This window comes from Carassius auratus, unplaced genomic scaffold, assembly GCF_003368295.1.
Source record: "Carassius auratus strain Wakin unplaced genomic scaffold, ASM336829v1 scaf_tig00013464, whole genome shotgun sequence".
Lineage (NCBI taxonomy): Eukaryota > Metazoa > Chordata > Actinopteri > Cypriniformes > Cyprinidae > Carassius > Carassius auratus.
The window spans coordinates 256,253-268,784 of record NW_020524398.1 but is presented as its reverse complement, the minus strand read 5'-3'; the positions used below and the strand labels follow the sequence as shown (position 1 = coordinate 268,784).

The window sequence follows — 12,532 nt, the reverse complement described above, 5'->3', positions numbered from 1 at the left end:
ACATGGACTGGTTACGTTTCTGGGCCTACGTGTCGCCGTCTGTGCAGGTTAAAAAAGCTCTCGGATTTCATAAAAAAAAAAAAATCTTAAATTATTAAAGGTCTTCTAGGTTTGGAACAACCAAGGGTGAGTAATTAATGACAGAATTTTATTTTTTTGGTTGTCATTGTCACATCTGGATGTTGTTTGTGTGTGTGTGTGTGTGTGTGTGTGTGTGTGTGTGTGTGTTAAGAACATTAGAACGTTTGCGACTATTTAAATGAGGAAATGGCAGAATTCTAATTTTGGGAAGAAAGATTCCATCGGACGAAAGACCGTGATGACGTCGTGGCTTATTAACATATGAACAATAGCCTCAGCGGTGTGCGTTTTAATCGATTCCTCCACAGAAACATGATCTTGCGTGTCCTCATCTGCTCTTCATTGAATCTCTCCATTCACTCGCTGAGAATAGTCTGAATCGCTTTATTGTTGCTTCGCCGTAGTTGTATGAATAATAAAAGGCTTCATCTGAATGTCAAACGCGCCTCCGCGGGATGATTGACAGAGTGGGCGTGGTCAGTGGGCGGGGCTTTCTGCCAGAGCGAAGCGAACACGCTGCTCCGTTGATCGGTGCGCCGTTCCCCCTCGATCCGTGCAGACGCCCACACCTTGTGATTCGCGATTCATGATTCACGAATCGCAGCGCGTTTAACGCTCCCCGACTCCACCGGACGCGAAGCGGACCTACGGAACCCAGCGCTCCCGGTATACGTTCAGCCGCATCTCATACGGGTCATGACGCTAGAGGCGATCCGGTACCGGCTCGGTTCTCTGCAGATCCTCAACCAGCTGCTGCTGCCGCACGAGACCGTGTACGACGAGATCCGCTCGGTGCGGGACGGATATGAGGCCATCAAGAGCATGAAGGTAGGCAGGCCCGGTCGACGGATCCTCTGCCCGGTTTCGCTCGCGCACGTCCGAACATCTCAAAGCCGGTAGAGGCTCTTTGTGTGGGATCAGAGCACGGGCTTGCGCTTTTTGTTCGTGCACGCGTGTGCATGTGTGATCTGCATAACATGCGATTGACAACACTGCGCTGTTCCTGTGTGTGTTTATATATATATATATATATATATATATATATATATATATATATATATATATATATATATATATATAACCCAAAATTTTTCTCAGGCATGAAAGTAGTATAATGTGTCTTTAGTAACCCCTTGAAATAATCAGTAATGTGTGTTTTATGGTTGACCGGTGGAATAATGTGTACACTGAAATTCAATTATTTCTGCAGTCATCAGAATTCTTATGCATCTCAGCCAGCTATTAACCCATCTGAAACTGTTTCATCACTATGCTTCGTATTAAACAATAAAACCCCTCATACAACACTGAATAGGTATATTAGGATAAAAAACAGAAATGTGACCCTGGACCACAAAACCATAAATGAGCTCTCCATCGATGTGTGGCTTGTTAGGACAATATTTGGATGAGATACAACTATTTCAAAATGGAAACTGAGGGTGCAAAAAGAAAATCTAAATATTGAGGAAAATCACATTTGAAGTTTTTGACAAAAAAAAATAAATCATTTTGACCCGTACAATATATTTTTGGCTATTGCTACAAGTATGCCTGTGTTTAGACTGGTTTGTGCTCCAGAGTAACTTATAGTTATTATGCCACTATTATCATTATTGTGACCATCAACATGTTTACTCACTCTGTGTCCACTCTCAACAAAACTGAATAATTCATATATTAATACTAGACACCTTAAAAATGATGCATACCAAAAATCTTTGTTGACATACTTCACTAGCCTTTAGTTTTTGATGATCTCATGATGCAAACAGGAAGTAAACTGCTCTGGTCATGTGACACTTTGCAGTAAACACATGATTTAATTAACATCTTAAGACCTGAGAAAAAGTTAGTTTTCTCCATGTTCTCTGTTGTTTGGAGCATTAAAATTAATGTAAATAAATAAAAAATATTGTGTTCATAAGTTATGCTGTCCTTGGCACTGAAGTTCTTTAAAAAATAAAAATAAAAAGACATGAATGAACATGCATAGACAAAAACAATAGATTTTTTAGTTTTTCAAGATTTATTTAGTTTTTGTTTTGTTTTTTACCAAATTTTGTATTAAAATGATTCTCAACTATGTTATGACAGAATGATTTAATACACAATTTTTCTTTCTGCAAAATGTCAAAATGTGTGTAAAATGGCCATAAACAGGTTTTCTCATTAAATACAATGTAGACTAAATCTAATTTGCATATTAATGTGTTTTGGGGGCAACATGTAACGAAATAAAGAAGTGTAATACTGGAAAAATTAATTAACAAGATTTTCATAATAATATATAATATTCAATAGAATATTGAAATATAATTTATTTCCATGTTCATTTGTTATTTCTCCCAAATTGTGTAATAAACATACTTTTAGTCCCGGTGTCCTCATATAAGGACATGAATGAAATCAACGTCCTGTTTTGTAACACAAAATCATATTAAAATCATATAAAATATTATAATTTACATAAGAGTATCACTAAATTAATTTCAGACATGTTTGCTGACCAATGAGAGCGAGTGTTCACGGTGAAACATCCAATCATTTGGTGTCTCTGAAAAGCCCTGAATGTGCTCTGTACAGGACATCCAGACTTAAGAGCCTTTACTTGTTAAAACAGCAGTCAGTAATATTTGTAGAGCTTTATCAGTGAAAAGCTTCTTTACAGTCTCTATTGTGAACTGTGGAAATACATGAGTTAACTGTGCAGAGCCGCTTGGGAAAACAAGTGACTTCCTAAGTTAAAGATTTGGCAGTGTTAGTTCATGCTTGTAAAAAATTAAAAGAAATGTCCTCAAAGAAGTCAATCATACATTAACGGTTTAATGTGCTAATTTGTTTTCTTGTTTGCCACTGATGTGTTTTTATGAAGGAACATCAACGTCTGAAGTTTTTAAACTTCTGCTGTGTTCATGTGACAGACGTCTATAAGATGTCAGTTTTACACTCATTCTAGTTTCTAGTTTTCTAAACCGATGTAGGCTACGTGTGCTTGGGAACACGTTGTGACATCAGAAAGGTGTTTCACAAACCTCCAGGTTTCTCTCTCCAGCTGTTCCAGTCTTGATTAACGTAGTGCATAATTAATGTGTTGGGGTGATGGTTTTCCGGCAGCCATGTCTGCGCCTCATTAATAGTCCTTACTGCAAATATCTGGCATGAATTATTGATCAGTGGGGGATTCGGGGCTCTGGTCCTGTGCCAGCCGCTGTCACTGTCATCAGGGCTTTACTAATGGACGGGAAAAGACAATCACGAGCCAGCGCTTGAGTTACGGTCAGTCCCACACCAGACAGACTCTCTTTACTCCACAAGAGTCATCACCAGCGGCCCATATAATAGAGATCATACTTCAACACCAGAAATACCAGATCCTGCCAGAAAATATCCGATTTGACTTGTTACAGATTTACAGTTCGTCAACAAAACTGTCTGATAGCCAAAACTGTATTAACAGTCTTCTATCAGCCAAGAGGTTGACTGAGTAAAGCCAGAGAAGAGCAGAAGCAGGAGATGAAGTGATAAAAAAAAGAGCATTTTATTGAATAATCTTAGTTGTGTATGTTTCAGTGAAGCACAAATCTGGAAAATGACTGCTTCACAACAATGTCCCATAACCTAAAAAACACTGAAAGTAAAACCTCTTACTATAATGAAGACAAACATCCAACCACTCATCATAAGAGTAAACAACAATGGGAACAAATATTTAAAAAAATAATCATATAATATAAATGACTAATCAAGGAAATGAGTATATTAATGGCTTTAAAATGATAATTGATAAATAATTACATGATTAAATGCAATAACAAAATGATTATGAATGAAGAATAGATGAATATAAAAGAAAGAAGATGTAATGAATGTCAGATGTTCCAGTTTAGAATGATGATGTCATACGATTATTAAAGGGGTAGTTCATCTAAACATAAATATTCCATCTCCATTCCTGTATGAGTCTCTTTCTTCTGTTGAACACAGAAGATTTCTTGAAGAATGTTGGTAACTGAAGAGTTGCCGGTAGCCATTGACCTCCATGCTTTTTTTCCCCCATTCTATGTAAACTATTCGCCCAGTAACATTCTTCAGAACATCTTCTTTTGTGCTCAGGAGATGATGACACTCAACAACTTGAGGGCGAGTAAGTGATGACAAAGGCTTTTTTTCTTGTGAACTGTTCCTTTAAGTCATTATGACATCACAGTTCTTTAATTAGCTCTTTGAACTGAATGCCCCTTTCAGAGTGATGTCATGATCGCTCATTGTAATCATTCCGGCAGAATTCCAAGTTCTGAAGAACTGATGACTTCATACTTGCCATAATTTCTCTTTGTAAGTGATTGAATAATCTGTGAACTGTGATTACTCTGGATGACTCTTAAATGGAAAGGTCATTTTCCTTTAATAGGTTCACTAAATGCAATGAGTCCCAGTGGATTTCCTGGTTATGTTTAACATTATGAATGTAAAATGGGTTTGCAAACAGCATTTTAGCTTCGGCACACAACTTTTATCTCAGAATGTTTTTTTCCAATCAGTATAAATGAATGTCTGTGGCTTTTCACTCCAGTGAGCTGATGTTAGAGCTGACGGGAAGTGTTCTCATTGGGAAAGCCCATTGAAATGGATGATTTGTGAGTGTATCAAGCTCCTGGTGATGAGAAGCTCTGGCGGTCCTGTGACCCTGTGACCCTTCACCCCACAGGTGCGCGGCGCTCCCGCCATCGCCATCGTGGGCTGCCTGAGCCTGGCGGTGGAGCTGCGGGGGGGCGCGGGGGGCGAGGACCTCGTGTCCTTCATCAGGGACTCTCTGTGCCACCTGACGTCCGCTCGACCCACAGCGGTCAACATGGGCCGAGCCGCCCGTGAGCTCATGGAGTTCACCGAGAACGAGAGCATGGAGAAGAACACGGAGCAGCTCCGAGACAGGTGACGGCCCGCCAGGGTTTACCTGGGATCTGAAGAGTCGGGATGTGGGAAATGTTTTTCCATTGTATTAGTTTTAGTATAACATTATAATACCATTTATATTTTCACTTTTTTATCATTTAAAAAAGAAACCAATTCGATGTATATTTGAAATTTGAGGCTTAATACTATAGAAAAGCACTAAATGTTTTTAAGATCTTTAAAATATTTTCAATTATCTACACACCTTTCTAGTTTGTACAGTATCTTTTTAAAGAGCCTTGAAGGAAGAATGCTTTACTGTGTATAAATGTTTAGCAGATATTCACTGTGTGAGAAAAGTTTAAATCATGAAACGCAGTTATAATTAACGACACTTAACTTTCATCTAAAATGTAAACAATTGATCACATTAGCCTAAATATGAAGTGCTGTGTTAATTACTCCTCTTCGTCCTCCTCTAACGTGTCTGTCTCTTGGCCACGCCCCTCTGTAGTGTGATTGGCTGGATCGAGGAGATGTTGGAGCGAGACGTGAACGACAACAAAAAAATCGGCAACTACGGCGCGCAGCACATCCTGTCGGGCGTCCCGCGAGACTCGATCACCATCCTCACGCACTGTAACACGGGCAGCCTGGCCACCGCGGGATACGGCACGGCTCTCGGTCAGTCCACGCTCTACAGAAATCAGAGGATAAGTCCATACCACAATAAAACCTTTCCTGATAATTGACCCACTGCCATGTCATGTTCATGTCTTGCTCTCTTCAATCGCAAAGAAATTCCGTTCCAGGATTTTTCTCCATATAGTGGACTTCAATCATGGCCAATGATTTCAAAGTCCAAAATGCAGCTTCAAAAGGGATATCAGCCGAGGAATAAGAGCCTTATCTAGTTAAATGATCTGTCATTTTCTGAAAAAGATTCATATTTATATACATTTTAAATACAAATGCTTGGCTTGCTCCAGCTTGAAGCTGCATTTTGGACCTCGAGCTCGTTGGCCACCATTGAAGTCCACTATATGTAGAAAGATCCTGCAGTGTTTTACACAGAAACCTTTGACTGTAGCGTGACTCTGATAAGACTGTAACTGATCTGTGCAGGAGTGGTGCGGTCACTGCACACGCTGGGCCGCTTGAAGCGTCTGTACTGCACAGAGACTCGACCCTATAACCAGGGCGCCCGGCTGACGGCGTACGAGGCCGTGGCGGAGGGGTTCCCGGCCACCCTCATCACAGACAGCATGGCAGCGCTCGCCATGAGGGAGAAGGGCATCACAGGTGACGCATGGAGTGTGTCTGCTCGAGTGTTGTGTGTGTGTCAGGTGTGTGAGATGTTAATGTTGTTCTGCACACACAGCTGTGGTCGTCGGAGCGGACAGGGTCGTGGCCAACGGTGACACGGCCAACAAAGTGGGCACGTATCAGCTGGCCATCGCTGCCAAGCATCATGGGATACCGTTTTACGTGGCGGCGCCCAGCACGTCCTGCGACCTGAGTCTGGAGAGCGGACGAGACATCGTGATCGAGGAGCGTCCGGCTCACGAGCTCACCAGCATCAACGGACTTCCTGTGGCCGCTCCTGGTGAGTCTAGAGGACACCGCAAATACACTTCACACTAAACTTAGATCCGAAGCACTTTAGGATTCAAATCAGAACTACTGAAATACATTCATATTAGATGAAAAACATCCAAAAACAACGTGCAACATTTCTCTCTTTTTTTTTTTTTTATTTGAAGCATAAAATTACTAAAAGCTAAATTAAAACTATATATTATATAATATATAATTAAACCTAATATAAAAAAATATATAAAAATCTAATAAAAAAGAAAAGAAAACTACAAATATAAAAATAACAATAATTTAACATTATTACAAAGTATAATATTATATAACTAAAACTAAAATAACCCAATTTTACTACTACAATAAACACTTCCAAGGATGAAGAAATAAATGAGTTTGTCTTAGTTTTAGAAGATTATGCATAGGAAGTATTATAACTTAATTTTATAACTTAATAACGAAAACAAAAATGTATTCATATATTCCACTTTTTACCTGCATTTCAAGTCACACAGAAAAACAAATCTGATTGGTCATTTTAAATGTCATGCTAATAAAAAATACAGAGATAAAACATTCAAATAAATTCATTCTCGTGGGATTTTTTGTGTAATTCAGCATGTTTCTGTGAAATATATATTTTAAATAATCATACATGTGTTCAGAGGTTTAGGGTTGATACGATTCTTCAAGCGACAGTGAAGACATTTATGATGATTTCAAATAAATGCTGTTCTTTTGAACTTTCTAGTCATTGAAGAATACAGAGAATAAAAATATATCACTGTTTCCATAAACATATGAAGCAGCACAACTTTTTTCAACTTTAATAATAATCAGAAATGTTTCTTGAGCAGTAAATCAGTATATTACAATGATTTCTGAAGATCATGTGACACTGAAGACTGGAGTAATGATGCTGAAAATACAGCTTTGATCACAGGAATAAATTACATTTTACAATATAATAACATACAAAACACTTATTTTAAATTGTAATATTTATTAAATTAAATTGTAACATATTAGTCACATAGAAAACATTGAATCCAACTTGTAATAATATTTCACAATATTAGTTTTGACTGTATTTTTCTTTAAATAAAAGCAGCGTTGGTGAGCAGAAGAGAAGATCTCATGAGTGCTGAACTTCTGAATGATGGAGAAAGTTTATTAAATGTGCTGCTGCTATCGTGATCATGTACAGTAAATGGCTATTTGTGTTTGTTTATTTTAATAATGTTCAAAGCAGCAGGGATTGTGTTGTTGTTGTTGAAGAAGGGATGAGAAAAGCAGAAAAAGATGATTAGTGTGAGCGCAGGGTTTAAGTGAGATCTGAAACAGAGCACAGCTGCGTTTAATTAAACGCTTCTGATGTGACGGAGGAACGATCCTCCGCATGTGTGAAGAGAGAGACAGAATCAGCAGATTAATTAAAGCTGCAGTGTTTAATATCTGCTGGGGTCTCGAGGGGGGAGACAGATTACTGCACTGCTCTCATAAAGACCAGACCGGGAGATTGAGACGGGAACGCTGCTCCCAGATCAACACCCCATTCAGTTCATCTCAGCAAATCAACTTCTCTGACTGGAACTGTTATACGTCTGCTATATCTGAAGAGCAGCATGAATTATATCAGCTTGATTGATGACTGTCTGTAGAGTAAAATAGTAGTGTACATGTTTGTTCATGGCAAATGATTTACAGAAATGTAGCATTGCATTACTTGCATGCTCCTCTTGGCTGTTTTTAGTGGAAGAAGAAACATGCTGTTTTCGTGCATGTCTCTTTAAATGCAAATGAGCTGCAGTTGCTCACTGCCCCCCTTTCTAAAGCTGGACTGTGTCTTTAAAGCTCATTTCTCTGATAATCTTGGTTTGGATTATCATGTCTACCACACTGAAATAATGTGTTTTAAATCACATTCATTTAAACATCTGGTATACGGTTTCATGAGTGAAGCGAACGCACAGAAAGCGGCTGTCACACAGCGTGTGTGTACTACATGCTCAAAGCGGGGTCTCTGCTAAAGCAGCTGTGTCTGTCATGGGCAGAGCTTGTAAAATGTGATGTCATATTTTACAGATTTTGAGAACAGCTTGTTCTAAAATGAAAGTGAAAGTGAAAGTCGTGACATTTGCCAAGTATGGTAACCCATACTCAGAGTTGGTGCTCTGCATTTAACCCATCCAAGTGCACACACACAGCAGTGAGAAGTGAACACACTGTGAAGTGTGAAAACACACCCAGAGCAGTGGGCAGCTATAGATCCAGTCCCCAGGGAGCAACTCAGGGTTCAGTGCCTTGCTCAAGGGCACTTCAGTCATGAGTATTGAGGGAGGAAGAGAAAACTGTTCATACACTCCCTCCTACCTACAACTCCTGCCAGCACCGAGACTCAAACCAGCGACCTTCTGGTAACTAGTCCAAGTCTCTAAACATTAGGCCACAGCTGCAAATACTGCTTATGATTTAAGAGGAGTAAAAAAAAAAGGAGTGTGTGGATTTTTATCATTATATGGTGGTTGTGTACACACACTGCCAACAACATGTAAAAGTTAATTTTGCATAATAGGTGCAAATTAATGCATTTTACCTTTAAACTGTCACTTCTGTTCAAAAAATAATAATTTCCTACTGTAAATATATCAAAACTTACATTTTGATTAGTAATATGCATTGCTAAGGACTTAATTTGGACAACTTCAAAGGCGATTTTCTCAACAACAAATATTTTTTTATGCACCCTAAAATTCCAGATTTTCAAATAGTTGTATCTCAAACAAATATTGTCCAATCCTAATAAACCATACATCAATGGAAAGCTTATTTATTCAGCTTCTCTATAATTATGCAGACAGAAAATCTCACAATGAAATGTAATTGAGAGTGTGCTGGTGGTCTGTGTTGTGCTGCAGGGATCGATGTGTGGAACCCTGCGTTTGACGTCACTCCTCACCAGCTGATCACGGGCGGCATCATCACAGAGCTGGGTGTGTTCCTGCCGTCTGAGCTGCAGGCCGCTCTCACCGGGAGACTCACTGCTCTGTAGGCTCTCGCCCTCCTCATGGGTTCACCTCACTGTGGTGGAACTTACACCTTTAACTACACACACAAGCGTCAGCACCGAGGTGTAAACAAGCTATACTAGACACGATCCATTCAACACTTACAACCAGGAATAACACCATGTGACACACACTTGTACAACCCAGGGATGCTTGCAAACACACACACACACTCACACACACACACACACGTACGTTCTTCTTCTCTCTGTGTGTACAGCTCATGTCACGTCATCTCATGTCTTCTTCCGTTTTCCACTCGTTTCTTCCCCTCTCTCTGGCTCAGCTCCCGTTTTAAACAGGAAGTGTTTCACAGAGGTGGTAAACAGTGTAGTACATTCAGAGTACGGGTCAACTGATGTCCCTTAAGGGGGACGCTCATGACCGCTGTTGAGAACACATCCGGGTCATATTTCACCCCAAAATCAAATGGAAAATGAGCATTACATTTTCTATAAAGTAGAAAAAGCCTATTTTGGAACTGATTTTGCTTTGTGATTTTAATGGCACTTAAATATTTTGAAATTCCTCCATATTCTCAGTAATGTAATACAAAAAAACCTGATATTTAACAGAATTTTCGATTAAAAAATATTATCTAACATTAAATAATATTGTGTTGTATTACTATATTACTGTAATATTGTAAAAATGGTAATCTATTACAGTAATGAGAATACTAATAAAGAAATTTTTAAATATTCTCAAAAGTACATTCCAAAAACAGTAAAAAAAAAAAAAATATATATATATATATTTAAAAAAACACTTTTAAACGGTAGCCTTTTTTTTTTTTTTTTTTTGCATTACATTAATTTTGAGAATTTTGGGCGGAAAATATATTAGTGTCATCTTCATGATCCTAAAACGTTTTCACAAGACATAAAGGAAAATCTAATGCCATTTCTTTTAATTTTGAGGTGAAGTGTCTTCATGAGACGTTCCCTTACCGGTCCGACTGTTTATTAGATATAATAACAGATTTATGTCAAATATGAGCCCATTTTAGATAAGGGCTGTGCTTTAATCTACATATACATGATTTATGGTGATCTAAGTGGCAGTCCTGGTACAGGCAGTGCCATATAAACTGTCTCATTTAACAAAATCAAGATGTTATATTAACATTAAGAGAGATGTGAAGCCTGCAATCGAGCAAATAAAACAAATAGAGAGTATGAGCATTCATATGCAGATGATTTTAAACCTTATTTGAGGAAATACAGTATGTCAGAACAAACTCATTTAGAGTAGAATAGTCAATCTACCTAAAACGAACAATTACCGAACAGTGATGTGAACTTCAAGGTTTCAGGTTTATCTCGAGCACTATGGATTGGTAAAAATGAGGTACGACAGATGCTTGAGTTAAACCTGCGATGTTTCTTTAAATCTGTAATTTAGGCAGTTGTGTTTGATCAAGGTGTGGGAAAATGGTGCTATGGAGCTAGATGTTAGACAATACCTCAGAAGAGATCCCAGACTCCTCTAGTACTTCCACTCTGTTTTTATCCTAGTTCTGTCTTGTATATATTCACACGATCGCACACACAAACACACAATCACAGTCGAGCCTGGTTTTGGGCGGATCTTCGGCTGTGGATCAACGCCGTGAGTTGGTCCGGGCTTGCGCTCCGTGAAACCGAATGTAACGAGGCCCAAGATCCTCACTGCCTTACGAGACCAGCAAAAACACCCCGCCCACTGATGTCCGATTGGCTGAATGAGCCGGAGCCACGCCCACTTCTCACTTACAGCATTCTGAAATCACCACGGCAACCCGATCATAACAGACTTACTTAAAATAACAACGTATGGTTTTTATCACAGTCCAGTTTCTCACAGTATCAGTGTCACATTAATAAACCTTAGTCAGGGTAACGCCGCATTGAATTTCTGACAGAAATGAAAACGAGGCTGAACAGAATTACAGCGCGTTAAATGGATTGAACTGTTGTTTAACAACATATCTAATGAAACGTCTTCATGTATTAAACTCTCAGAAAACAAAAACTACATAAAAAAGTCTTGAAGGCTGTGAGTTTATAGACCTTTATACAGTGTGTGCGACGACAGTACGTCCTCGTTTTTAATTCGCGTTTAATTCATAATGGTGTTTTACCTGATTAAAGGCCTGTTTGCACGTTCACACCAAGAACAATAGCTATAAAGATAACTATAATCTGATATTTATTCTAAGCCCAGTGCGTCTGCCGCTTTAAATGCTTGAGCTCGTTATAGCAGGATTGATTCTGATTGGCTGTCAATGCATCATTCATCAGCTGACTCCAACGATATCCTTTCTCTGTGTCTTTATCGTTATAGTTGTAGTGTGGACTCTGCTGTTCTTTAATATTGAGAACGATTTTTAACACGGTATCTTTATTGTTATCTTTATAGTTTTCGTGCTTGGTGTGAACAAGCCAAGAACAATAACTATAAAGATAACGATAAAGATATAGTTCTCAAAATTGTGAGAAAATTGTTCTCAGTATTGTCCACACCGCAGCTATAATGATAAAGATGAACTAAAGATTTTTTCAGCTGATGAACAATATAAAACATTGACAGCCAATCAGAATCAATCCTGCTATATATAACAAGGTGGAGCATTTAAAGCGGCAGATAAATATAGTGATCTTCACAGTTATTGTTCTTGGTGTGAACAGGTGTATTTAAATAACTTTGGATCGCACAGTACTGAATGCGTTTTTATTTTTACACTTTCATCTGCTTAAATAAAAAAATGTAGCATCGAAACACTTAGAGCAGCTGTAAATGTGTATCATATTTTTGTTTAATCCAAATTCTCATATAATACAGCTCAAGACAAAATATGCTTTATTTTTTGCCTGTTTATTATCTTTGGTTTTGAGGACTATGAATGGGAAATG

At 38.6% G+C, this 12,532-nt stretch overlaps 1 protein-coding gene across 1 annotated transcript; it reads left to right on the top strand.

The window, feature by feature from the left end:
- The first annotated feature begins 520 nt into the window (after nt 1–520).
- LOC113074006 (methylthioribose-1-phosphate isomerase) lies at nt 521–10,174 on the top strand. Its single transcript, XM_026246715.1, has 6 exons — nt 521–909; nt 4,793–5,016; nt 5,492–5,661; nt 6,103–6,279; nt 6,359–6,583; nt 9,489–10,174. Exons 1-6 carry the CDS (start codon nt 778–780, stop codon nt 9,620–9,622), a joined length of 1,062 nt encoding a protein of 353 aa, XP_026102500.1. The 5' UTR covers nt 521–777; the 3' UTR covers nt 9,623–10,174.
- The last annotated feature ends 2,358 nt before the right edge of the window (nt 10,175–12,532 follow it).